The sequence below is a fragment of the Daktulosphaira vitifoliae genome, unplaced genomic scaffold, assembly GCF_025091365.1.
Source record: "Daktulosphaira vitifoliae isolate Bord-2020 unplaced genomic scaffold, ASM2509136v1 Scaffold_4, whole genome shotgun sequence".
Lineage (NCBI taxonomy): Eukaryota > Metazoa > Arthropoda > Insecta > Hemiptera > Phylloxeridae > Daktulosphaira > Daktulosphaira vitifoliae.
In genome coordinates, this window is record NW_026099575.1 from 33,516,274 (window position 1) to 33,543,281 (window position 27,008).

General features: G+C 28.7%; 1 protein-coding gene across 2 annotated transcripts in view; it reads left to right on the plus strand.

Moving 5' to 3' along the window:
- The first annotated feature begins 854 nt into the window (after positions 1–854).
- Positions 855–27,008, plus strand: part of LOC126903613 (connectin-like) — a 114,767-nt gene continuing 88,613 nt past the window's right edge. The window contains exons 1-2 of one of the 2 annotated variants that reach the window (XM_050681912.1): positions 855–1,157; positions 18,186–18,327. In XM_050681912.1, coding sequence (XP_050537869.1) covers positions 18,280–18,327 — 48 coding nt within the window. In that variant the 5' untranslated portion in view covers positions 855–1,157; positions 18,186–18,279. The remainder of the gene's footprint in view (positions 1,158–18,185; positions 18,328–27,008) is intronic. The other variant, XM_050681913.1, reaches the window with a different exon arrangement.

The following is a 27,008-nucleotide window of genomic DNA, read 5'->3' on the forward strand; positions in this document are numbered from 1 at the left end:
TGAAATATTTAATATCTTTATTCAATGATAATTTTATTTTTATTCATACAAAAGAGTTTAGTATCCATATTTGAAAGTAATAATATATTTCTAATAACAGCAGAAATTTTTCTTTGAACTGTAACCAATTATTAGTGAAATATATAAAATCATGATTTTTTATTTTCAATAAATGTTATAAGCCAATGAAAATTCAAATATTTTTAATGTGTCTGCAATACATTTAATCGTATTAAATGAAGCTTCTCATTTTTTTTTTAATCACATTATAATAATATTTCATTTCATTCGGTTATTATTTATTGAGTATTTATGAATCATAAAAAATGAAAAGTTTATATATTAGATTGAATTTGAAGGTATAAAATTAATAGATATTATAGTATTGGAATTTTTTTTTTTTATCTTTGAGTGTATTTTATCTTAATAAAGCAAGTACATTATAACATTTTAATGCACAATAACTTCTTTGATGTTTGTTCATGATTATAAAACGTATTGTATCAAGTAGTAAGTAACTGCTAACTGATACTCCTATGTAATTTTTATCGGAGGCACTTCAAAGATAAACTTTAGTCGATTTAATAAAATTCATAAGAGATGCTCTAAATTGTTCCTTAAAAATATGTTATGTACACATGTAACACAATACCGCAGGGATATTTCATAACTTTGATATTTCACGAACAAGTTGGACAAAAGATGCGTTAAAATATTAATATTAATTTGACGATTAAACTGTTTAAACCGCAAGTTGAACGCGGATGAAAAGCTGTGCCGGGAAATTCCACGAGTGGCGCGTTGTCGACCGGTGGCGCCCTCTGTGCCGGCCCTAGACATGCGGTCGCCAGTTTCGTGACCGGAGATCAGTTACCGCGATTCCGCCGAAGTAAATGCCTTCTCGCGACGGGTAACGTTTTCATCTACTGAGTACACGTGCAGTGGTTACGCGATATTTATTTCGGAAATAACGAGCAAAAAACAATCCTAACCAATGTAATTGCCCCCGGAGTAAGTTTTTTGACGGCATATTAACTACAATGCAAGATTAATCAGTCACATAGACATTTGACCGAAATACATTATCGTTTTACATTTAATTGCAACGACAATTAGGGCAGCTGTTGGCGTTTCATAATTGGTGAACCAGAATTTCGGTAAGTGTACAAAGAATTCACTAAAACACCGTCAATTAAAAAACAAACACTGAACTAAAATTAAAAACGGGGTAGTCAACAAAATTTACGGTTGTATGCTATTTTTAAAAATAACGTTAACTGTAACACGGACAAAACGTCTGGTAAAGCAGCTTTTTTTTTTTTTAATAAATATTGAATAAAGTCAATCGATAGCTATTATTAGTGTAACTTTTAATTTTCATTTGACATTTTCAATTATTTTGGCGAAAAACGTATGAAATAAATATTTCAAATAAATTACTTTTCAATGGAAATGAAATAGAAAATTGGAAATTTTAACTCTAAGGCATTCAGCTTTAATTTTATAACATTTTCACTCTTACAATTGACTTTAGTAACAAACATTTCAAGTGAAAAAAATACTGAAATGAAATTTGTTCAAATCATCTCATGTTATGAAATAAACAGTAATTTTTACATGGAAAATCAATATTTTCGCCGAATTAAAATGAACTGTTGCGTCGGTCGACACACAGAAAGCAAAAATATACCCCTACGGTATAAACATGTCAGTATTTCCATAAGTTGTATCTATTGTGCACTAATCCTTATGAGTTAACCAAAACCTCTTTAAGTCCGCCATCCTTTAACCGCATTTTATGGCTCGTAATACAATGACTTAGCAAATAGCAACTTTTATTGTATTAAACCAATAAAAAACATTTTATGTCTCGGTTACCAATGTTTAGCCCGGGTCGCATGATATGAGCAATGATATGTCTTCATTTTAATGAGTTACGTGATTTGTCTTAAACTGCAAATAAATCGCATGTTTTCGATGAAACGTTTTCATTTTGTTATAAATCGAATCACATTATTTTGACGAATAATAAATATAAAATTTGCTTCTAAATTGAACCCAGTAATATCCAAAAGCAACCCTTACTTGTTTTTTTATATTTGCGTCGAGTGGAGTTTTATAATGCGTGTGCGATAAATTCTTAAATTATATATTCTTTACACTGAGGTTAGGCATGTAAAAACTAAACAGTCACAAATCACTTACAAAGACCTGGCTCTAATGTCTACAGTGTAACTATTCTCCATTTTCTCGTTGCCTTGTTCCTTGCAAACTTTATTGCACATAGTCTTGTATGTTTTCTTGTTTTAGATACGTTTATCACAATCAAAATCCCTTCATATACAAAGAACAACCTACATTTGATTTGTGTTGTAAATAGAGTATTTTACGGGGAATCTTAAAACAACACCATTTCTCTTGAGAATCACTAACTGTCGCCACTCCAAAAGTAGTACTAAGAATGATTTAATTTTGTGGTTTTACTTTTAGGGTACCAAATGATGCAAATAATACATTTTATTACCACAAGAATGTAAGAAATTTATTACTCGATAAAACATACTGTGAAGTGTACTATAATTTTTTCTTAAATAAAAATCAAGTGCGTTGATAAAACGAGTACATATTTTTTTCCATAGTCATATGAAATAGGTGTAAATTAAGTTGAAGAATTCATATATTGTTTTGATCATATACATAATTTATGCATTGTTATATTAGTATGATTTAAGTAAAATCTTTATGATATCTTATTGAAATGACCCAATTAACGTCGGAATTGATCTAACATAATTAAAAACCTTTCGGCGTGACTTATCATATCGAGGATTACTCCAGATGTAAAAATTATTTATTAAAAAGGCTACGGAAGTCTGTAATTTCGTTATCGGTTTTTTATTTATTTCATTGTTTATTTTCAAATAAAGTATATTTAATTTAATTTAATTGATTTGTATCGTCGTTTAAAGATTTATTTTTTAAATAATAACTTTGTTTTATAATTAACTAGACATTAGTATTAAACAAAATTGATAATTATTATTTTGCTTAAGTAAAAAGCAAATTTATTTGAAAAGCAAATTTTAACAATTGTTTGAAAAAAAATTCGCAAATTTAAAAGATAAATAGGAAAATAAAAGTTTTCTCTTTATATTCATTTGTAAGTCTAGTATTAATATTTTTATTATTATCATGAAAAATTGATTTATGCAGTAATGTATTCTTAACTTTAGTACCAGTCTACAATATCTAGGTATTAATTAGTGTATGTTACGACTAAATATGAAATTATATACTTGAAAATGTTAGTATACAATGTTTACAATGCATGTCAAGAGCTTTCAAAGATGTCGGTTCTAATGATTTAAATCATAAAACTGTTTATAAATTATGAATGATAGTGCAACGTTGATCATCGTAGTTATATAAAATTATATAAATATGTTTCAGCATTAATAATAAAAATGAAAACTTTTGGGTAAAACTATTTTTGTGATTTATACAAAAATTGACAGTAACGTTTAGTATAAATTGTAAATGTATTTTTAAAAAATATTAAAAGCCCCGTTACGTTAGATGTATACATAATAATATAACTAACATTATGCCATTATGCCATAATTAAGACATAATCAACATTTTTTTGTGAATCAGTTTTGTCGGTTTGCAACAAGTGCTATTTTTGAAAAAAAAAAACAAGTCAAAAAGTGTATATTACAACTGACGATGCATATTCAAGTAATGGTTCGAGATATTTTTGTGTAACGTGATATATTGTAACGTATTAAAAAAGGATTTCCATTTATACTTAACGTGAATAGCTTATATCGTATTTATATAATTGAGGTTAATTCTGAGTTCGTAAAATATATTAATATCATAAGCGATTTTCACTTTAGTCATATGGACATTTTTAAAAGACCTTATTCAAATAAAATTAGAACGTTATATTGTTTATATGTATATTAATAATGAGTATAGATTTAATTTGTATATTTGCTTTTATTATTTATGGGATTTGCTTTAAGGTGTACATTTTATGGTAACTTGATTAAAAATTTATCTATATTTAAATTGTTGACTTCTAATTTTACTCTTTTGAATTGATTAGTGAAAATGGTTTAGTTCGAGTGTTTATTTTTAGTCACAATAGAACTGTTTGATATTTTTTGATTCTTGTTTGTTTTTTTAAGTCATACTTATGGTTATGAGTGTATGTGTCATACTATTGGCATTCTATCCACCGTAAAAATTCGTTTTAGAACAATATTATTAATCATAAACACGGCAATCGTAACATTTCAAAATTTTGTTTTTTTTTATCATCCTTGTCAATTGAGCGTCATATGATGTTGATTCACATAAGTGCTAATATTGTAGATAATCTTTAGCTATAATTATAAATATTTGTGATATAAAAAATGACTGATCTTAATATGTTAACGATTATTTTCGCGTGTCCATATTTCTAAAATTTTAAATCTTTATATTTATCATAAGATCTCGTCTCAATTAAATATGCAAAAAAACATTCTTATCGGTTTGATATGTTTGAATAATTATTGTTGAATAATTTTATTTATGTTACATTTTACATTATTACATTTAATGATATTATATTCTAGAGTTACATTAATATCTTTCGTTTATATAGTACTCGGAAAATGTTTTACGTCACATTATACACTGCCATGGAAAAACTATTTGATAAAATGTGTTTTATTTGTTAACTTTTCCGACGTGTTCAGGCGTCACAAATAATAAATCACCTGTTCGTCACATTTCAAAATGTAGTAAAATGTATTTATTATTCTAAACGATAACAATTCAATTAGAGTAATTTGTTATAATAATGATAGTTTTTTTTCAGAATACTCAAGGTACAATTAAATTTTAAACATTGTTCGCTAATAGAATACTAAAAATTAATCTCACAATTGCCACGTTAATCCCTCGTGTAGAAACGAACGAGGATGTAGAAAAAGACCCATTGAGATTAATAATAAACTCAAGACAGGCACTCGTAGAGGGATTTCTTATAATCACATCAAGTACATGACAATTTGGGTTGTTTAAAACTTCACGCTTCTGTGTCTCCAATGGGAATCTTTTCGGATTCGTCATCCTATGGAAATGTCAAAATTTGTTTTTAACAGTAAAAATAACCGACATTATTGATTTTGAAATCCATAGGGATTAGCCACGTGTGATTTTACCTATGATTCTTAACAAGCTCAAATTGTTCAAAATTGTTTTTCAAAATTTGACCCAGATAAACATAACAAGTTATGTCGTGAGATCAAAGAGGAATGAAATATTATAAATAATTGTTTAGGGCGAAATGGAAATACAGAACTTAACTGTGTTTTATTTATTTAACTACACGATTTATTTAGTGCTGCTTAGTAAGTATGAAATGGTCAAACGGAACGTCTTTCAATATCATGGTAACATTATGAAAAATAAAACAAAGTTCCACAACTGACACTCAAAAAATATTTGAAGAGTAAGACTGTCAAACGTTCTCAATAGCAACAAGAAAAATTTCGAGAATTGCATTCAGTCTATAATGCGTTTCTGGAACTATAAAAGAATGATACACTTACTCTTAATATACGCTTTTTTAAAATATAGTACTCAAACTTTAAATAATTCATAGAAATTCTCAAAATTTTAAGAAGCAATAGAAATGTACAAAATAAAGGAATTTATTAAAACACAAAAAATTTAAAAAAGATATAAAAATCACATAAATTAAGAAACCATAGAAATGCTTAAATTTTTAAAGAAGCCTTAAAAATGCTCAACATTTAAAAAAGCCATAGAAATTTACAAAATTTTAAAAAGTCGTATAAAAGTTTAAATATTAAAGAAGCTATTGAGATGCATAAATAATGCATTATTGTTTGTTTAATTCATATTATTTAATCATTGCATATTTATGTAGTGTCTTTCAATGTACAGATTTTAATTAACGATTTGTCAAATAATCGAAATTGTGTATTGTTGAAGACTTTATTCTTGAATTTTGAAAAAAATCCCTATTCCTTGTAAAATAAAACACCCAAAAACTACGGTTTTTTAAATCAACAAATTGCGATATTTAACTTTTTTACTTAAAATTACCAAAGCTTTTTGGAAAATGGACGAATCAAAACAATTTTTTTGTAATAATTTTAGACATGTCTCTTTTGTTGAATATATATGTTTGTGTATGTATCTTTACCTGTCAACAGGGGACATATCAACTTTTTTATGAAAAGTTAATTTTTGAAAATGTTTTGGGAATAGTGCGCCCTTTGAACGTACATTTCATTAAAGATTTCGTTATATACTGTGAGTCTTAAAGTATGTTTTAAATCTTATAGTGTAAGATGAAAGAAAAAATATGTCTTAAAATTTAAATACTTATCTTCTTATATGTACAAAAAGCAGTCGTATTTTTGTGTCAAAATTCTGGATTTTATATTTTCAACAATATATTTTACAATGCAATTTTTTTATAAGTAATTACATGCATGTTCGTTTCATCCTAAAATTTTTTCGTTTAAATCTAACATGTTCTCTTAAATAGAAACACATGTATAAAAAGTAGAACTTTTTCCCCTTAACTTTTGAAAATGCTTCGGAAGCCCAGCATACTTTATTTTTTTTATTAATTCCTACCCGTTTTCGGGTGTTGGATACAAGATACCTTAAGGTTAACAGATATTACTAGGGATTCTTTAAACATATATTAAATGATAAGTTATATAATATATTACAAGTTAAAAAAAAATTGTCACAGAGATTTGTTTTCTAAATGTAAACGGATTCAAAAATTAATGTTATTTTAAAAAATCACTATTTTTATGTTATAATTTTTGTTTATTTATTTTTCAGTTATTAATTCCTATATTTCATGTTATCTGTACACGGTGAATCTTTTAACACTAGCCATTGAATTCTCTTAAAATATAAAAATATATTAAGAAAATTATTTTTTGTGATTTCACATATTTTTTGATTCATCATTTGTTAATTACTTTTTTAGTTCATCTCATATATTTGATATTTATCTGTTCAAAAATTCTTTGCTAACTGACATATATATATATCATATATTTGGTATTCTATGACACTTGTCCCCTTAGTACGACCCTGGGTTTTAACTTTAACTTTTTAGATGGTAACATACATATTTAACTTAAGCCCTCTTCCTTTCTTGGCATAAAAATGTTAGAACTTTCAATGAATTTGACCAAAAGTTGTTATGGACCTGCCATTTTCTTAATTAGATTATTTTTTATTTTATAGTCTAGTTAAATATGTATGTTGCCATTAAAAAAAAATAAACTTAAAGCCCTTATAATGTATAAGGGATGAGTTAAAAAAAAACTGATTTTTCAGATTAAATTTTGTTGTTGTTTGACAGTGATGAAAAACACTATCGTAAAACCCTTTGATGCGTATTTGAAATAAATAAAAAAGAAACTTGGATCATTGTCTAATTTTGGTAATCAAATATTTTCGTAAATTGAAGACGAAATACTAAATTCTTTTCAATATATTTCTGTATCACATATGCATGTATGTGTATATGGTGATAGTAATTAATTACCATATACAAAAAAAAAAAATGTTCGAGCTATCATAATGGTATATGATAAATTACACTTTCATAAAAAAATAATTATAATTAACTAACAAAGTTCAGAATTATTGAATTCTGTATTTTTTTTTTTGTATTTACAATACTAAAATAATATACACAGTGTTCAGTAAGTAAGGAAACAGGCCAGTTGTTACAAATAATGAGAACAATAGAACCCGTTTTCCTACTTACTAATCTATATATAAATTTTAACTAAATGGAATTAAAAATTATTTTAAGCAATTTATTTATTGATTAAAGAACTTATAGCTGAAATATATTTGAAAAATGTAAGTTTATATTGAATTTGTCATAATTTGAAAATGCCTACTAAAAATCAAATACAATCTACTGATTCACATCGAAGCGCTTTTATGATAATGGTTTTAATCATTGTCAGATTTCATTACTGTTTGATGATGTCGTCTATACCCTGTGTCCTGACTGTACTAGGTGTTTTTTATTTTTATTTTTATTTGCATGCAATGAAATAAGATTTCATAGATTCGTTAGCACTCCGTCGAATAATTGAAAACTGTAGAGTAAATTCATTCATAATGAAACGTATGAGCTCATGAAATTTCGATAAAATAGTTTTCTTGTTTGTCAACAAGAACTTTAGAGAAAACAGAATTCAGCAAATTCTCGTAATTATGCTTTTGTAGACTATTATATTATTTAAAGACGTAATAAATATCAGTCAAAGCAAAATATTACACTGTAGAAAAACACATAGGGATTTTTTTATCCTTACAAACAATATAAGTAACAATATAACAATTCGTTATAGTGTAGTTTCTATTAATTATTGTAAAGATTATTATTTTGCAAATTCAATTTGAAAATAATTAAAATTTGTCATAATTTTTAATTTAAAAACACTTTTTGGTGTAATTTTACAACACACATTTGAAGTGCATTCTTACTAATATGATTATTAATAACACATTCAGAATTTTCCAAAAATTTCCGTACGTCATATAGATAGTTTCAATATACACAATATATTATAAAATTGTCACATAAATAAAATCAAAATGTTTTCTGACAAAGTACCATTTTTTATAAAAAAAAATGTATAATTTACTTTAGAGAAAATAAATATTAAGATAATTTTAATTACAATTTACATTGTGATATAGCATCGGTATGTTTACGTTTTGATAATTTATAAAACAATATAATATGGCTTTATTTATCAGTTGGATTTTTGTTATTTTACAGTGAAATGTTTAATCGCTGAAACATTGGATTATACGTATTTACCATAAAAACGTTTTCGACTATAAAACTATTTCATTTGTGTGCACATTATATTAAATTTAAGTATTGGTGCGTGTGTGAGTGTGATTTTGTCTTTAAATGTGCAAAACATTTACCGCTACGGAGCGTGTGCCCTTTGGCTTTTCTACAGTTTTATTATCGGTTCTATCTAATTTCCCGTCAATTTGGAAAGTATCAATTTATCAGAAAGGAGGAATATGCTCACGGCTCACGAGTCATGGGTAATGTGCATTTCATATAGAGCCCCTTCAGTGTACGCACACTTGCACACAAAAGAAAGGAATTCGCCCTACGCCGACTTATATTTGATCAGAATTTTTATTTCTCCAGAGACTGTCCTCCCTTCATTTGGTCTCTCATAATTTTTCTCCTTATCCCCGAACTTGCACACCCGTTGGGAAAAACACACGGCAATGGTTCTTCCATTAATTTGCCCTCGACGTCATGCTCTATGTGGTGTGTATACACTGAAATGCGCGCGCTGCACAACACAGTTGGGCGATATACTAGTAAAACTTTGATTACCGTCACAATCTTAGTGGTTTTTTTCCTTCTTGTCCCTGAGCTATATAAATCTACCTACGAGTGGTTATGACGACAATAAGCTACCGCCGGAGGTGCTTTATGGTGTTCGTTCATCATCGTAGCTTCCAAGTTAATTAAACATTTTTTATATTATACCGTGACAGTCTCCATATACGTGTACATTATTATAGTCATATTGTTGTACAACTAACTTTTTGGAAAATTATGTTTTTATTATTACAAGTATAATCCTCCGTTTACATCATATAGTTTTCACGACGGTACGTCACATAAAACTCGAGTACCTAATATTTAATCAAATAAAATAATAAAAAAAAAAAACATATTTTTCATTTGGATTATTATCTAAAATGATACTTGCTCGAAACCGCTAATGTCATTAGTATCGTGTAATATTATCTTAAAAGTTCTATAATTTTCATTGAATGATTCGTTCAACGGTACTTGACGTAAAATAATTCAATTAATCGATCAGCGCATAAATGTTTTACAACTGATGAATACTTAAGTGACGTATAATTAACAACAAGTTAATGCCATTGGAATGGAATGACACCCTTTATGAGTAAAGTTACATTTGTGATTATTGTAATATATATATTAGTAATTAATAATGTATTATGTTAATATTTATATCACGTTTATAATATTTAGCTTGACTATTAATCAGCCTTGGTTCTTGTAAAAATTAAACGTTTAATAATATCGACTTTATAAAAATAATTATAGATTCCGTGTACTAAATTATTGAGACCACTAGATATTTTTTTGTGTCCGAAAAAATATATATTCATACATCGGGCATTGAGCTCTGTGGGCGTTTAACGTCATAATTATAACTTCATTATGTCTTTTTAAATTTTTACCACACGACATCGACTACGCCTATTTAAAAATGAATAAATAACGTCTCATGTATAAGTAAATTTCGAAGGCGAATCTTTCGAGATGTGTTTTAATATAAAATAAAATCTAAAAGTCGGTAGCGTTCCAATTTTGAAAAGCTCGCAGCAAGAATTTTAACCGATTTATGTAAATCCAGTCCAATTGAGAATCAATTCGTGATAAGATATTAAACGCATTAAAATACCGAAATAGCGCGTTTTATCTAAACTTATACGGCAATTCGGTCGACTAATATTTAAAGTAGGTATCGACCTGAGTAACGGTATTAGTGATAGCTCTAGTTGGTAAGTACTACAAAGGATTTAATATGGTTTTTATTTGTAACAACGTTGTGACCGGTATTTTATTTATTTATTTACATTAATAATGTATTGCAAAAACCGGTCATGTGCACTGGAGATTTTTACGTTAAAATGGTAATATCGATGAACGACATAATGATACACCTAAAGTGAACCCAACTGATCGCAATCATTTATGTAGGGCGCATAAAAACCGAATAGGGTATAGACATTATTATAGGCGTTGGAGGATAAGAAAACTGAACCTTTACTCTTCGCGTGCACTCTTTAAATAGAAAATTATTTACACGGGACCTGCATGCAACATAATGAATACGACAATCCTATAGCACTTTATTTTCTTCGTTATCAGTATCAAAGAGATGTTTTTGCATCGCTTTTGCCGTTTAAAAGCACAATATTGTATACTGGTGAGAAAGAGGTAAACAGATTAATGTTCTTTATAATTAGATATCGCGTATGTCTGCAAACAAACGTACCGCCTATATAACTTTCTCGTTTGTTCTGTTATTGTTTTTATAATGCTGAAAACCAGATAGAAGTTTTGTTTCGAGTTATCTAATTATCGGACCATTAGCGTTCGCTGTTAAATTAAACCGTTAATTAATTTGATTAAACGTGTAACAATAAAACAGTGAACACAAAGTGACACCGCCGACAAAGAATTATGTGACCGTTGTCTAAATTTTGTACCAATAAATTATAGTTGAATAACTTAAAGGGTAATCGGTAAACGATAGAGTTGATGAAATAGAACACAAATATTTCGTTTGGCTTGTGGTTAAAAAAAATAATCAACTTTATTGAGATAAATGAAATGAAATATAATAGACGGTAAAAATTGTATCTCGACAAGTAGAATCACTTGAATAGAAAGTAACCGACTTTATCTTGAAAACTACGAAAACTTTTTTACCGGTCCATTGAATAATTGAAAACTATTTTGTNCTTTATTGAGATAAATGAAATGAAATATAATAGACGGTAAAAATTGTATCTCGACAAGTAGAATCACTTGAATAGAAAGTAACAGACTTTATCTTGAAAACTACGAAAACTTTTTTACCGGTCCATTGAATAATTGAAAACTATTTTGTTTACTTTAAATGCTATTTGAAGTGTATGTTTCTTCTTGTTCAAGTATCAAGTGTACTCGAGTGTGGTGCAAGTGACGTTAAACGATGCATAACTCTTTGAACACCGCGGCAAATAGCGTTTCTGAAACTCTATCACTTTATTAAAAAACTTGTCATTGTTTACACTTAATATCATTAACAACGATTGCGATCATCGTCGGCTATCCCTTCTGGAGTGTTGCAAAAAAAAAAAATTATTATGATTGCTCTATACCCTCGGCGCGTCATTAGTGTACGGTATTTATTTGTGATACCGTTATTACTTTGTTAGTGTTGTTTGAATGACAGACATGTCGATGGGGAGAACCATCACGCGCCGATATTTGGTGGTGTGTGCTGAGCAAACACAATAGTGTAGGGTTCAAATCTCTTTCTTTTACTCCTTTGTCGTCGTTCTATTTACTTGTCATCGATACAAGGTGCGCGGCGGAGTGTATTTGAACACAAACGTTTTCGGGCAAACCTATTACACCGATTCGGAAACGGGGGGTGCATTGCTAATAAGGTACATTGTGTGTGCCTTTTTTTCCTTAGGCCTAAACCATTTGGCGTGCCGCATACGAACCATATCGAGAGCAGACCACGCGGTTGATAATAATTATTGCGATTGCTACGTGAGCACGACGGAAAGTCCGGTGCCAAAAACGGTTCACCGCCGATATTGGCATACATGCGATTGTTACTGACTTTTTATTATTTTTTTTATGTTGTCGAGAACTACACAAATACCGATCGGGCAGCCAAACGAACTTTAATCGCCACGTATTTAGCCCGAGCGTCTATCGTTTGATTTATTGTTTCTAACGGCTACTAAATTTCTCGCAGTATTTAACCGTTCCCCAGTCGTGTAGGGTCCCAGTACAACGGAACTTAAACGGCTCCAAGAATAATATCACATGTTCGCTTTTATAACACTATTACGTTTGGCTGTTGTGAGCTAAACGCTTTGTGCTTAGTAATAATGAACTTGGTATTTCATTGATTTCGTTGTATACATTTTCAACGTGATTTGTGCAACTGGGTTTTTGTTCGAAGCAAACGCAATTTACTTGATACAGTCAACGAACATTTATAATATACTTATTTTTAAGTAATCATCGAATGTGATTTAATAGATTTCGTATGGCTCGTGTAACATAATTAAAAATATAAAAACAATTGTCTAAATTATAAGAAAATATACGAATTTAATTAGTTACGATACCGAAATATGATCCAACTAAGAAAATGATTGATCGATAACAACTTTTGGACCATTATTATTGAAAATATCACTTTTGTATTTTTCTATCTAGCTGGAAAGAGTAACGCCCCACAAAATGCCTAATAATAAAAATAGGCAGTCACGCGCTTCACTTATAGTTGTCTTTTTGAAGTGTTAATATCTCCATGTTATACTGTTTGAAAATTTGTTATCGACCAGTTGTTTTCCTAATAAAGTAAATTTGTGACAGATAAATATACATGTACATGTATATGTTGCCATTTAAAAATTCAAGTGAATATCAGCAAGAGAACGAGGTAGAACTAATTTATTATCTTTAATTAGTAGTATGAAGAGTTTTATAAGCATTTGAAAAAAAAAATGATTTATGTTATGTATTTTTGGAGATATTGCGTCATAGTTAATCAATCACCCCGTATAGTTACACATAATGACAATGCAACCAATAAAAAGTTGAGAGCACAAAAATAATCGATTTAATACTTTCAGTTTTTTATGTTATTTGTCAACGATAATAATACTTTATGTTAACTTTAAGTGCAAATATTTAATGAGCATTAATAAAAATGCGATTTAAAATTTTATACTCCGGTCGACGTTCTAAAATTGTATTTTCCTCTATTTACCTATATATAGTCGTTGTTCTTAAATGCTTAATACTATTTTTTTATGGTTTTCTTACGACTAAAACACGAGAGACAAAATTTAACGCAATTCAAAACTTTACTGTGACATAAAATTTCCACTTCAAATTGAGAATCCTTATAACGACGATTCTTGTAATTGTGACAAAAATAAAGTGACATCTATAAATCGTGTTTAGCGTTAAAAAAAATTGCATTACTCTTTTTTTAACCTGTGAATACTGTAAACGGTTTTGTTAAAAACGAACGAAATTTTTCTTGATGGCAAACTTGCAGATTTCCAACGTGACGTTGGCCGCCATAACAGTTAGGTCCGGTGCTTGGCACATTGTACTGAATTCGCGGATAATAAGCATCGATTATAAATTGTCGGTTCCGGTTGGTTTTGTGTAAAGACAAATTGCAGAAAACGTACCGTTTGTCACGAGGGAGTCATGGACCATTAACGTAGGACGAGGATGTGTCGCGCGGTGGTGTTGCATGTGTCCCTTATTAACGGTACATTAACCGCACGGTGTATGTATTGGTCGGTCAATGGTTGGGGCAGTCTAGTGCGATTCAAAAATATTTTATAATACATTTACTATGATTGTAATTTTTGATAAAAAACCGTTAGTTTTTGATTTATAAATTTTGAGGCCCTTCGTTTTATATTTTCCGCTGATAATTATGAAAAAAAATGAACAAACGAAGAATAACATTAAAGGTTTTTAGGCGCGCAAAAACGGTCCGACCTCTTTGTAGTCGTATCTCACTATTAACCGCAACAATAAGTATTGTATATGTGTGTATATTTCGTTAAGCGGATTATCCTGGTAAAAAAACGATTGCTGTAGCTTTTCTGAGGTCCCGGCTCCATTGTGTTTGTATGAGTGCGCATTTGTTCGGGTTGCCTTAATCCGAATGTGGTCAAAACAGTCAGGCTCTTACAAAAGCCCTTGTTTATTATAAATTGTAAATGCTTATAAATATTGGCCCCTGTTTTTAAAGTATAGTATTAAATGCGCATAGTATTTTGATAACTAACTTCAATGGTTCAGTTTAAAAGGTGGAAGAAAACTGTTCAACGTTGTGCGTTTTTTACGTTTCAGCAGTGAATAAAAAAGGTATTCTGCGACATAGATTTTGTTCAATCATTTTATAAATTCGGTTTTGCATCGATATTGGCCAAGTGTATTTTTTAATACATTTTATTTAAGAACTCTGTGATGAATCAATTTCTTTTATTCAGTGGAATTAAGTTTTTTTGCTATTGTTCATTTTGTGTCGAACATGATTATTTAAATATATTTATCTATAACTTGTACGTGGTTGGGATTTTCAATTTTTTGCTCTTTATTTGTACGGTATATTGTACGAGAACGATCAATTATAAACTGACAGTAGGCGTGTCTATATCAGCTTAATATTCAATTTTGTTTTAAATGTACAAATGTTGCCAATTCCAGATAAGGTAATCATATGCCGGTTGTAATGTACAAGATGAAGAGTAAACATTTGATTTGAATGGTAATTTTTGATATTTAATTGATAGAAATAGTTGTAAAAATTGTGTTATTAACTATCGACATGGCGACCTATGAGTGGGTAGAATGATAGCACTCGTTTGATCTGACATGTATTTTAGACGTTTACAGTTTCTCCTGTAAATTTTCTCTTTGTGTTTACAATTCTAGGGAAAATGTAAACACAAAGAGTTGTATACTGGTAAATCTAATCTGCTATACGATATACACTTCAGTGATAACGGATGTAAGTCTTGTTAAACGAAATAGAGTGTAAACGCAGTAAAAATGGTTTATGCAAATAAGTTTGTAAGAAATGCTAGTATGAAAATAACTAAGTGTCATAGGTATAAATTATTAGGGTTGTCGCGATTACACACAGTGAACTTGTCAAAAATTAAAAAAAAAAATGCATAATAATTAAAGCAAATACACGTGTATTTTAAATTGATTCTCGGTTTTGAACAAACACGAGTAACGTAATGTAGACGGTGTAAAGTAAAAAAAAATATATATACAAAATTGAAATAGTTCGAATGAAGCCGTTGTAGATAAAGGTATGCAATTTTCGTTTTTTCATCTTCCATAGAATTTTAATCGTTTCAAAGGCATGCCGCTCCGAGCGCGTTTCATGTATCGTTTGTACATAACATTTTTTAATTATCCCTGAAAAAACATTGGCTACTCTGCCTCGTCCGCTAATGTTTGTTTCAAATAAACCACCGTATATAAATTATGTTATGTCAGACTTTATATTCCTTCCCCTACACCGTAGTACATTTCAATTATCATTTCTCGCCCCTCCCCGACTTTAGCACGGATTTTCGAAAAACTATTGCCGACAATCTCACACCCCCGTTTCGTTGCCCGTGACTTTTCACAATCTCGAATTGATTTAACGACCCTATATGAGCCCACGGCGATTGCCTTTGGCGTACAATACATTTCTACAGGTTTTCTCTGGGGATACGGTTGCCCGTCTGTTTGCCGGCATCGTATCAAATAAATAATTAACAACGTCCTCGCACAATCGAAACAAAGCAACTGCGGAGAGCGTTTTGCCATTATAACATTTTTTCTTTCGAGCACTTGTACAATAATAATTTATACATCATTATGGTGTATAATGAAATATAGTTGTGCGAAATTTTATCGGGTTTTCGACCAAAACAAATTTAGTACCTAAAAGCGACGGCGTTTTATAACAAAATATACAAATACGTTGGTCGTCCTCCCCAAACCCCTCCGCGTGATAAGTGTGTACCGGAGTACGCGTATATTATGTTATAATGCGCTTAAGTCTTATCGTAATGGTTGTGTTGTGACATCACGGTGCGTACCCAAATTAGAGACGGAATTTACTGTTTTAAAAAACGCGTTATAAATCACCGTCCGCTTTTACCCACACGCCGTGTTTTGTTTGGCGGGACTGTGTCACACGGTTGTTTCAAATCTGAACTCCGACCATCGGATTTACAATACATATCTATTATTATTGTATGACACTCGATTAAAAAATAAAAAGTGTTATTGTAAAATATCGCACGGCGTGCCGAAAAAAAAAAAAAAAAACTAATAATAATAATAATTTCACGCATAACGAATCACGCATAGGAGAACATCTGTCGCCACCCCTTTCGTACTCCAACACAACAAACGAACGCTCGTTTTGAGGTCTCCAAAATTGACTCTCGTCGTCAGACAATGATTCATCTTCCGCACAGTTGTTGATCGGTTTTTCTTAATGCTTTGTCGGAAATAATTTATGTTTGTATGGAAAACTTTACGTACCGTATAATGTAATTTCTTTTTTACGCGCAACTCTTTGTGTTCAACGTTCATGTTATTACTTTTCATTCTCACAGTGTAGTGTTTATGAGTGCATGTCTTTTGAGTGAGCTTTTGTTCTTCAACGTTTGAATCACGATAATAATCTATTAGATCTGTAAGATGACTTATTACAGTTATAAGCTCACTTAAGTGGAAATACTGTTTCGTATAAATGAAATTTCACTTTACTTACTTGACTAAGCACTATAGAATTTTTATTGACCATAAAAAAATAATATCTACCGACATGATACGCTCGTGATTTCCGTCTGTGCAGTATGATTGTAAAAAATGTATTATTTTTTATTAAACTCTTTAATCGTATTTAAAATTTATAATAAAAATTCTGCTTGCAGAAAAATAAATGATTTACGTTTTATATAGAAACATAATAATCAATCGTTTGTCCATTTTATGACTGATACGTGTATTCTATGAGTTCACTCCAGTTCAGTTTTCAATTTATTTTCGTTCAATCGTTGAAAAGATACGTTTATTTTAACAAATGTTAAATTTTTATTCATGTGGAACATTCTAAACACAATAGTTGATTAATCCCCGTATTTAAATGTCCCAAAAGAAATCGTCTGTTTAAACATAAATATGATGTATCTGAATAATATTCCAACATAAGTACATTGTTAATATTTCAATACACGTATAATTAAAAACTTCGAAGAAAAATGTATATAAAAAGAAACACAAACAATTTCGAAGAAAAAACTTTTAAGTAAAAACTTTGGTTATCAGTATTAAAATTTTAAATTAAAAAGTATAGAAAGATGAATATTGGTACTTTTTGATCGAAATTTTCATTTTTCTATAAGTATTATATCCCAAAAGTTTTTAATAATAGACATGAAATGAAATTAGCATAGAAGATGTACTTCACTAAAAAAACTCACAAAATGCAGCAAATGATCAAAATATTATATCTTCTAAAAGTTTAATAATAAGATTCAATTTGGTTTTTGTGCCATAAAAATATAAAACTATTGAAATTACATTTTCCGTTTAAATTCTTAAACCAAATATGAAGTTTCTCATAATATTATGACCAGAGCCAGCACTTAAAATCATGAAAATCATAGAACCTTGTATAACACATTTTTTGCGGGTCTTTTAATATATTACAACTAAGTAAGCTACATAAAAAATTTAATTATGTTTATAGGCTGATTTTTTAACGTAAGCGCGGGTGTATGTAAAACAATAGAAAACATTGAAAATCAAACTGATTTTCACCAGTACAAACTTTGCAGAAATTTATGGGTCTCGTGTGGGACATACTAAGCACATCCTTTTCACTAGCCCTGGTAAGAATCAACAAAATGTGTTATTGCAAATACATTATTTTGCAAAAGTACATAAATCTAATGAAATCATATACATAGACTAACACTCAATTATAATTTTATTAATCAAAAGTATTTTTATGTTATCTTAAATTATTACTTTGGGTGGACATTTTTTGAGGTGTGGTTGAATATACAAAAATTAAGAAAAAATTACTTTGATTACATGTTTATTAAAAAAATTGAGAAGTGGTGTATAGAATATACTGTAATATTAAGATTAATTTTCTTAAATTACCACCTTAATGATAAACTTAAAAATGCACAAAGATCAATTTCCATTAAAAAGAACATCATTTTTATTTTATTTTTAGCCAAGATCAGATTGGCCAAAACTATCGAATCATTTGATTTTTGACGTATATCAATTATTCTTTTTTTGGAAATAAATGTAGGTTAAACTTTTTCAAATACGGCAACAGTTCTTGCAGTTGTAGTGAATTTATTATAACTTTCAGATGCGTCCAAACAAGAAAAAACTTTAGAAGTTTAATTTTGAATATGAAAAATGCATTCAAGTTTTATATTAAATCCATTCGTTAAAAATACTTGTGTTATTACATTTTTTGACTCTTTCGGATAAAACGTTTATAAATCTGTCGTTTTACACATTTACTCTGATTTTAATTTCAGAAATCTTGCTTAAAGTTAGTTGCCAAAATCTTTTTTCTTAATATATGCAGTACAACTTATTTACAATCTATGCGCAAAAAAAATACGATAAATAATTCATTGCATGAAAATGATGAATTAATTTACACAATTGTTACGATAAAAAATTAACTCGTCTACTTAAGCAGTTTTGAAAAGTTAGCAATAGTGTTCCGAGAAAAATATTCACAAAAAAATGATAATTACACACTCAAAGAAAATCGTTAAATTCATGAAATCGTTATACAGTTTCCGTGAATTGATTTCATAGAATTGCCACCCTTTTAATAATGTAATTATAGTCTATTATCTATAGACAATATTATAGTAATTAACATATAATATCAATAAAACGTTGGATTATAGAAATTATACATTGATATAGTATTTACTGTTGATAAATGAGACCCTCTAAAAAGTGCAATTTACTAGCGGAGTACCTAAAAAACGTTGCGAATGATAAAATATTCAATTTAACGACGATTTTTCGAAAATGTGTTGAATATAAGGTCTATTATATTGGTTGCCACCTGTTATCATCAACAATTCATGTCGTGTACCACCAAGGAAACCGAGGGTAACACGAATTTATGACCATCCAGGGTCAATTGTCGCACGGGTTAAAGCGGCAACCGAAATGCAAAAAACAACGAAAGTAAAAACATTCAAGTCATTTCTTGATGATGGCATTGTACCACTGAGGCATAGTAAATATTATGATTATTGATAAAGCAACAGAGTTCCGTACCTATGGAAGTTCGTTTGCGTCTAAACACTGACGTGTTCCAGTAATAACAGTATAGTCCATAATCGCGTGTAACAAATATAATATTCAGTTTCATTTCGATTGATTTTTAGTTTATATCATTAACAAATGGGTGTGTTACCGCCGTGTAATTTTTTTATTTAGTACCCTACATATACTTCGGCTGACCGTTATTAGAGTCAAAAATAATAGCGTATGAATTAAAGGTCAATTATTAGTCGTATACGTTTTAAAAAAATATTTTTATTGTGTGATTAGCATGTCCCGGTAGTATTAAACAATTTGTATTTTTATCTACTATCTACTATTTTTTCCTCGACAATACAAACATTTCAGTGCACATGTAAAAAAATCAATTTAAGCGCAAAGAAAATAAAAAATAAAGTTTTTATTCGAACCAAAAAAATAATTGTATTGGTCATAATGTCTATAGGTTTACTGCCAATATTTTTGTGTGTTAGTATGGCGGACACAAACCCAATTACTTTGAGCTCAGAGATAATTAAAAATCCTTGCCATTGTTCATCTTTGTTTGTTTTTCAGTCCATCTGATTTCTAATTTAACATCCATTAAACATTTTTTTTTTTACATATAAGGTTTTTTTAGTTTTTTTGTACTTAGTTTTTTTATTTTTTAAACCTAAAAGTACATAGTCAAAATATTCATGAAAATTCATAGAAAAAATTATTTATCTTCACTGAATTTTATTACATTTTATTATTATTTTGTATTAGTCATCGTTATAAAAACGAATATTAATTATAAACGGCCCACAAGGAACTTTTTGTGCGTGGGAATATTTTAGCACAAAAAGTAGCTACTGTATGATTGGCATGTTTATGTGGCTTACAGGATTATCTAACAGTTAAAGTCTATCGACTATAGTCTAAGCACTGAGACGGTATCATGCAATTATTAATAAATTAACAATATCGTTGTAATTTTATTATAGCTATACACGTGATGATGAAGTTTTAGTACAGTTAAAACTTTAAATATTTCTGAATGATAATTTATTGTTAAATTATGACGTTATAGCATTCTAAATGTCTGTAATACCTACGCGCAGTGCCATTCACAAACCATACAAGTACAGCTCAAAATGTTTTAATATCTTCAAATCATTTCATTGTACATTCATATAATATATCTATATAAAATATTTTTAAATATATTTAGTTTAAATATTTTCCTTAGTCATGTTACTTAACTCATTTCTTTGTTATTATTAAACATACCTTTTATTTTTTTAAATAATATTTAAACATCTTTGATGTCTTATTTAGCGTCAAAATGTAACGAACAGTATCAAGGCTGAGGTAGTGTTAAGCAATGACACTTTTTTATTGATTTTGTTTATTATTTAATTTTTACTTCATATTACTTTCTAGGCAATTGTCTACTGTTTAAAGTAACTAATATTAAACGATTTTAGTTTACCATGTTAAACTTTTTGATTGGGTTTACATATATACATGGGAAATACATGAGCCTTTTAAAAGTCTTTTTTGTAGTAGTGCCAAAGATCTTTGGAATGTTAATGTTATTCATTATGGCTTTTATGATTGCTTAATTAATATTTAAGCTGTCTTCATTTTGAGAGGTAATTATCATTAAAATTAAAGTCTCAATTCAAATATGTTTTACATTAGAGTAAAATGTATATATTTACATTTCAAAACGATATAATCGATCAAATTTTATTATAATTTAAACATTTCAAAGTCTAATTTTTTTGAATAAATACATTTGTTTTTAGTTAAATCGATTGAACATTTTTAAAATGATGATTTAGTATAATGAGAAGTAAATAAAACAAACATTTATAAGGTACAAAATTAATGAATAATTGAATAAAACAATATTTACTGTGGCGACTTTATACGTTCTCTCATTAGTAAAAAAATAAAATTTTAAATAATAAAAGTGTAATTATCATGAATTATCGAAAATATAATATCAAGATAGTCAAAATAGATATTTGTTTTTTTTTTAATTGTATGAAATTGTGTACGTAAATTATGCATGATGCTTATTTGAACATTTTTTGTTCGTCGTTCACAACTTTGAAAATAATTAGTTGAAATAAGCGAAATGATCTTTAAATTGATATATAAGGCAATAACAATGTTCTAATATTATATGGAAAACAAAGTACATAAAAAAACATTGTCGATTTTCAGTTTTAAATAGCACAGTTTTGTTTTTTTCGTTCCTCTACCATAAAAGATTTATATACGTCATAATATGGTCATTAAATGGAACAAAGTTTATGTTTCGATTAGTTTGATAAGTATTTTTATAATATTCAACAATAGACCCCGAGTAATGATCTACTCGTTATCATCATTTTTGAAATTGACCGAGAGCACACAGAGGTTGGTTCGATAGTTGGGAATAGTCACAAAAGTTTTGGAACATTTCCCGACTTAAAAATCTTCGGTTGTGGAATAGGTTTTCTGTTTATTAGGTCACGAGTGTTCCAACACAATACGATTGGGGTAATAACCAAAAATATTATACACTAGAAGATCTTCAACTTCATATAATATTGATTTCGCTTTTGTTATGTAAAGTCGGTATTCTTATACACTTTTACGATGGTAATAAACGAACTATGGCGAATTTCATTCTATAATGTAAAGTAGCTTAAATATTTTATTATTTTTTACTGCCTGAATCATTCATAATATAATACAGGTCTTTTTTTAAAGATACTCTATTAAATCAATAGAGTACTCATTAGCGTTAATTTCGTGGAAATTATGTAAAAAAGCTGTCTATGACATTTTAAAAACTGATATATTTATTCGTATAATCATTTAAAAAGTATTAATTAAAATTCATAGAGAAACGAGATTTTATACTAGTTTAATTTATTTTTCTTGACAATAGACTCGATTCTAGACGTACATGTCATTATTTTATCACTACTATTATTCCGTAGGAGACACTGTATAAAAAGACCATTTTTCATCAGTAATTTTTCTTTTGACTTAATCGACAACACTTAATATTAAACGTTATGTGCTTGTAAAAGATAAAATTAATAGTTTATGAAAAAATTACTGTAATATAGCTTCTACATAGAACGAATATGTTATAATTATCCACGACAAAAACTTTTAATGGTTTTTCTAATATCAATATGCCTATGATACAACATCATTAAAACTTTGCGCATTGTTATTAGGAAAATGAAAATTCATAATAGTTTGAAGTTAGCTACCATTAGACCTAATAGCAATTGAGAATTTAAAAAATAATGATAATGTTTAATTTAGTATTTTTCCTAGCGAGATAAAAATTGTACCTTCAAGTAACTTTTTAAAGTGTATTTTATTAAAATAAAAACGAAATAAAAAGTACATTTTCGCACGCAAAATCAATAAATGAACATTTTGGGATTAAATTAGTGAAGATGGTTAATTTTCCTTTAGATTTAGATTTATATTTATCGTCTTCTCTTATAAGCTACTTTATGTATGTGTCAAAGAGGACAAGAAGAAGTGTCAGTTCGGTCAATGAGAATCCGTTACACACAAAGGTCCAACCTAAATGTGATGGTTATTTGTATAGTTTAATTGATTTTTTAGTAAATATCAAAACAAATATTGTCAAAAGATATTTCGTGCTTTTAAGTTAACTGATAAACTTAAACTACACTATTCAAATGTTTTTTGAATATAACATAATATGTATAAATTATAACAATTCAAATTAAATTATACCCAAACTAATTCTATCCAAACCCATAGTAATGCCTTTAATTAAGGGCTGTGGTTGGTAATACCCTCGAAGCGTCTCAAAGACGTCTGTATCAATAATTATATTATTTACTAATATATTTTGATAACCATTAAAGTTTTCATAATTTTAATTGCCAGCTTTGGTACATTTGGCAAGTACATTTGTTTTGGCTATACAATTTTTCCAATATCGATATAAGAATTCATTTTTTTGAATAATTATTGATAAAATAATATATAATTTATTTTAAATCCCTTGTATGTATTTAACAGAAGAATATATTTTAATACACTCTAATTGAAAAATACTGAACCATGTTCATAATGTGTTTTTCTACCGAGAAAATGTTTTATCTATCGAGCGATTTTGCGGGTCAATGCGCAATACCACTTTCAATAGTTAAAACCTCCCTAAATTTTCAATTTTTAATAATCTTTAATGATTTTAAAATTAAATAGTTGTCAAAAATTAGAAAAATAAGATTTTTTTTTGAATTTTAAAACTGCAATAATTAAAAAAAAACAGTTGAACCATAGTTAATTTTTTATAATATATTGCATCCAATAACCTTTTTTTTATGTGCGTTTGTTGGAAGTTCGATTAAAATCGCATATAAATTTTATTTTCGTTTAATATTTTAAAAATGTTTTGGAACATTCATATTCTTTAAGCTTACATCAAAATAAATTTACTTTGAATCTAAAAGAGGAATGCATTTTGAGCGTTTTCAGTCTTTTAATATTAACTACCACCTTAATCAAAATTTTTATTTTTTTTTAGTCTTTTTTTTATAAATAATCCTATTGACGTTTTCTATGACAGTGTCATTAATCACTAACAGTTCTCAATTAGCGTTTGAGTATCGGATCTCCACTATGCTGTATGGAAACTTTACTTAAAAAATGATTGCCTTCATTGATGATTGAGAAAAAAAAATATTATTTTACATATTTTAGTGCAAATAATATACACTCGACTCTAAAATATTTGTACAAACAAACTGGAGCGGTAAGAAGTTTTCTAAACTATTCTTTGATTGACTTAAGCATTTAATGTCAATATTTGATTCCGCGTCTTGCGTTTATCAGTCATTATAAATATGTAGGTTGACTTTAATGTAAACAAATCATCGGTAAACTAATTGGAACTTCTGCATCACGTTTTGGGTTCAAATGGGTTAATGGGGATTACAATTTGATTATTTAAAGTAAACACAACATTTAAAACATAATTAATTGGACTTATATGATGGTGTGTCAAACCGAATTAATAAATATACAGGAAATATTCAAATAACTAGAACAGCAGAAGTTTCAAATGATTAATGACATTCGACATAATTCCTTCGTTTTACCCTGTCGATCGTCGAGCACGTTCGGACCAAATGCGAACGCCTCTGACGATTCCCTAGCGTATAAAGACTCTAGTCGGTGTGATCACAGGTATAAACCAGGACGATCTAGATCACGGCTCTGGTCGCTAGATACCCATTGTATGTTTAAGTTTCATTCATAGAATATATACAATCAAGTTCAAGACTCTAAGGGATTAATCGGTTACAATAATAATTTTCCACTTTTACAACAGTGATTAGTGTACGTGGCACAAACATGATTAATTTTATGCCGAATGAGTATTTGTGAGCCTCGGGCATTGCATTGTAGAATATTTGCGGTACAAATTTTGAAGTCTGTTCCGCTAATGTCGAGAAAAATAATCAAAAGTATGGTTTGTGAACGACAAACAATGACACAAGTTGTTCAGTTATTATAAAATTTGTATTGCAGTGAACATTAGTCAAAAGTAGTATCATAAGTGCATATAAGGGTTTCTGTTAATTGAAGTTCTGAAAACAACTGCGGAACAAAGTTTTAACACTACATTAATGTTGCTGAAATGTTTTCATGACGTGTTGGTAATAAGCCAAAATTCAAAAGCTATCAAATCGTATCAGGACATTCAGTTGTTGCGTTAACACAACAAACAGGTAGACACAAACTAACTGAAAACTCACAATTACACCAAGTCATATCCTCGAGTCGAAGTTAATCAATAATCGAACTGTTTAAAGTATGTGTTGCACTTACTTTAAATCTTGTCACTATGTGTATATTAATACTGTTTTTGTAGGTTGATAACTTTGTGCTTTGTTTCTGTGCCGTAACGTCATCCCGAGACAGCTTTTTCGCTCACTACTTGATGTATCACTTCTTAACTTGCAAATTCAAAGAAACTGATTGAAATAATCTATTTGACTGCCTCCAAAGTGACGTTCTCTTACAAACGCGGCTGTCAACATATTATTATCTATACTTTTTTCTTCTTAAAGTGTCGCATCCCGGTTAATCTTTTTTTTCAGTCAGCTCTCCACTCCCTACTTATATCTTATAAGAGATGTATGATAGTATCACTCAAGTTTGCTTTGAAGTGAAAAGTGAGAAAAACTCGAGTTCTCTGTATATCTTTTAAAAATACAATTGGCAGTTGATAAAAGACCTGAGTAAAAAACATCAAAATGACTTTAACAAAGGCTATTGTATAGTAAAAATAATTTAAGAGGCTAGATTCTATTTGTGGAAAATTGTCCAAGAAACTTTTGTTTGTTGTTTGTTGTAAAGAAAACTTTTAATAAAAACGATGAAAAAAATCAATATAATTATTTTTGATAGAGAAGTAACACTTTAATAATATAAGGAAAATTTATTTTTTGGCGTTCCCTAATCACCCATCAGGTTGAACATAAACTGAACTAGGTTTTTTCAATCCACAACGTTAACGTTAAAGTTATAAAAAATATTAAGTTAAACGGTGTTGTTAATAAATTTTCTGTCTGAAAGTTTGTATAAACCAGCTTATTTCACATTGAGGCTTTTTTAACCGTAGGTTTTTTATTTTAATTTTGTAAAATAAAGGGTTAAAAAATGTATTTGCGTAATTTTTTCAACAATGTACACGGAGGTTGTTTTCTTTGCGACTTCCTCTTGAGAAAATAGAGATTGAGTGTTATTGTCTTTAATTAAAAGTCGGCTGGTTTACGTTTTGCAAACGTAATAGATTATATTTCGCAGCCAAACATAGTTTAAATAGCGTTTTAGCAAGATTTGTTGGTTTTTAAGTAAAAAATGAATTAATTTTTTTCAACAATACATTTTGTTTTTATTGTGTTTAATTGTCTGATTCTTTAAAAATTAAAATATAGGCTTTTAAGTTTTCCTTAGTTAATAAAGATTTTATTCTAAAAGGATTAGGTATTGAAAGAAGTTTTGTAAAATTGCAATTTCGATATCAAACATTTAAAAGAATAAAAATGGTTAATATATAACAAATATTGAATAAAGCTGATTTTTATAATTCAACATTTGTAAATTATTTAGAAAAATATGAAGTTTAAATCAAAAACATTTTTTAGCTTCGATGCGAAGCTGAGAAGGTATTGGTTTTATTAAGATGTGTATTTTTTTTTTTTTTTTTTTT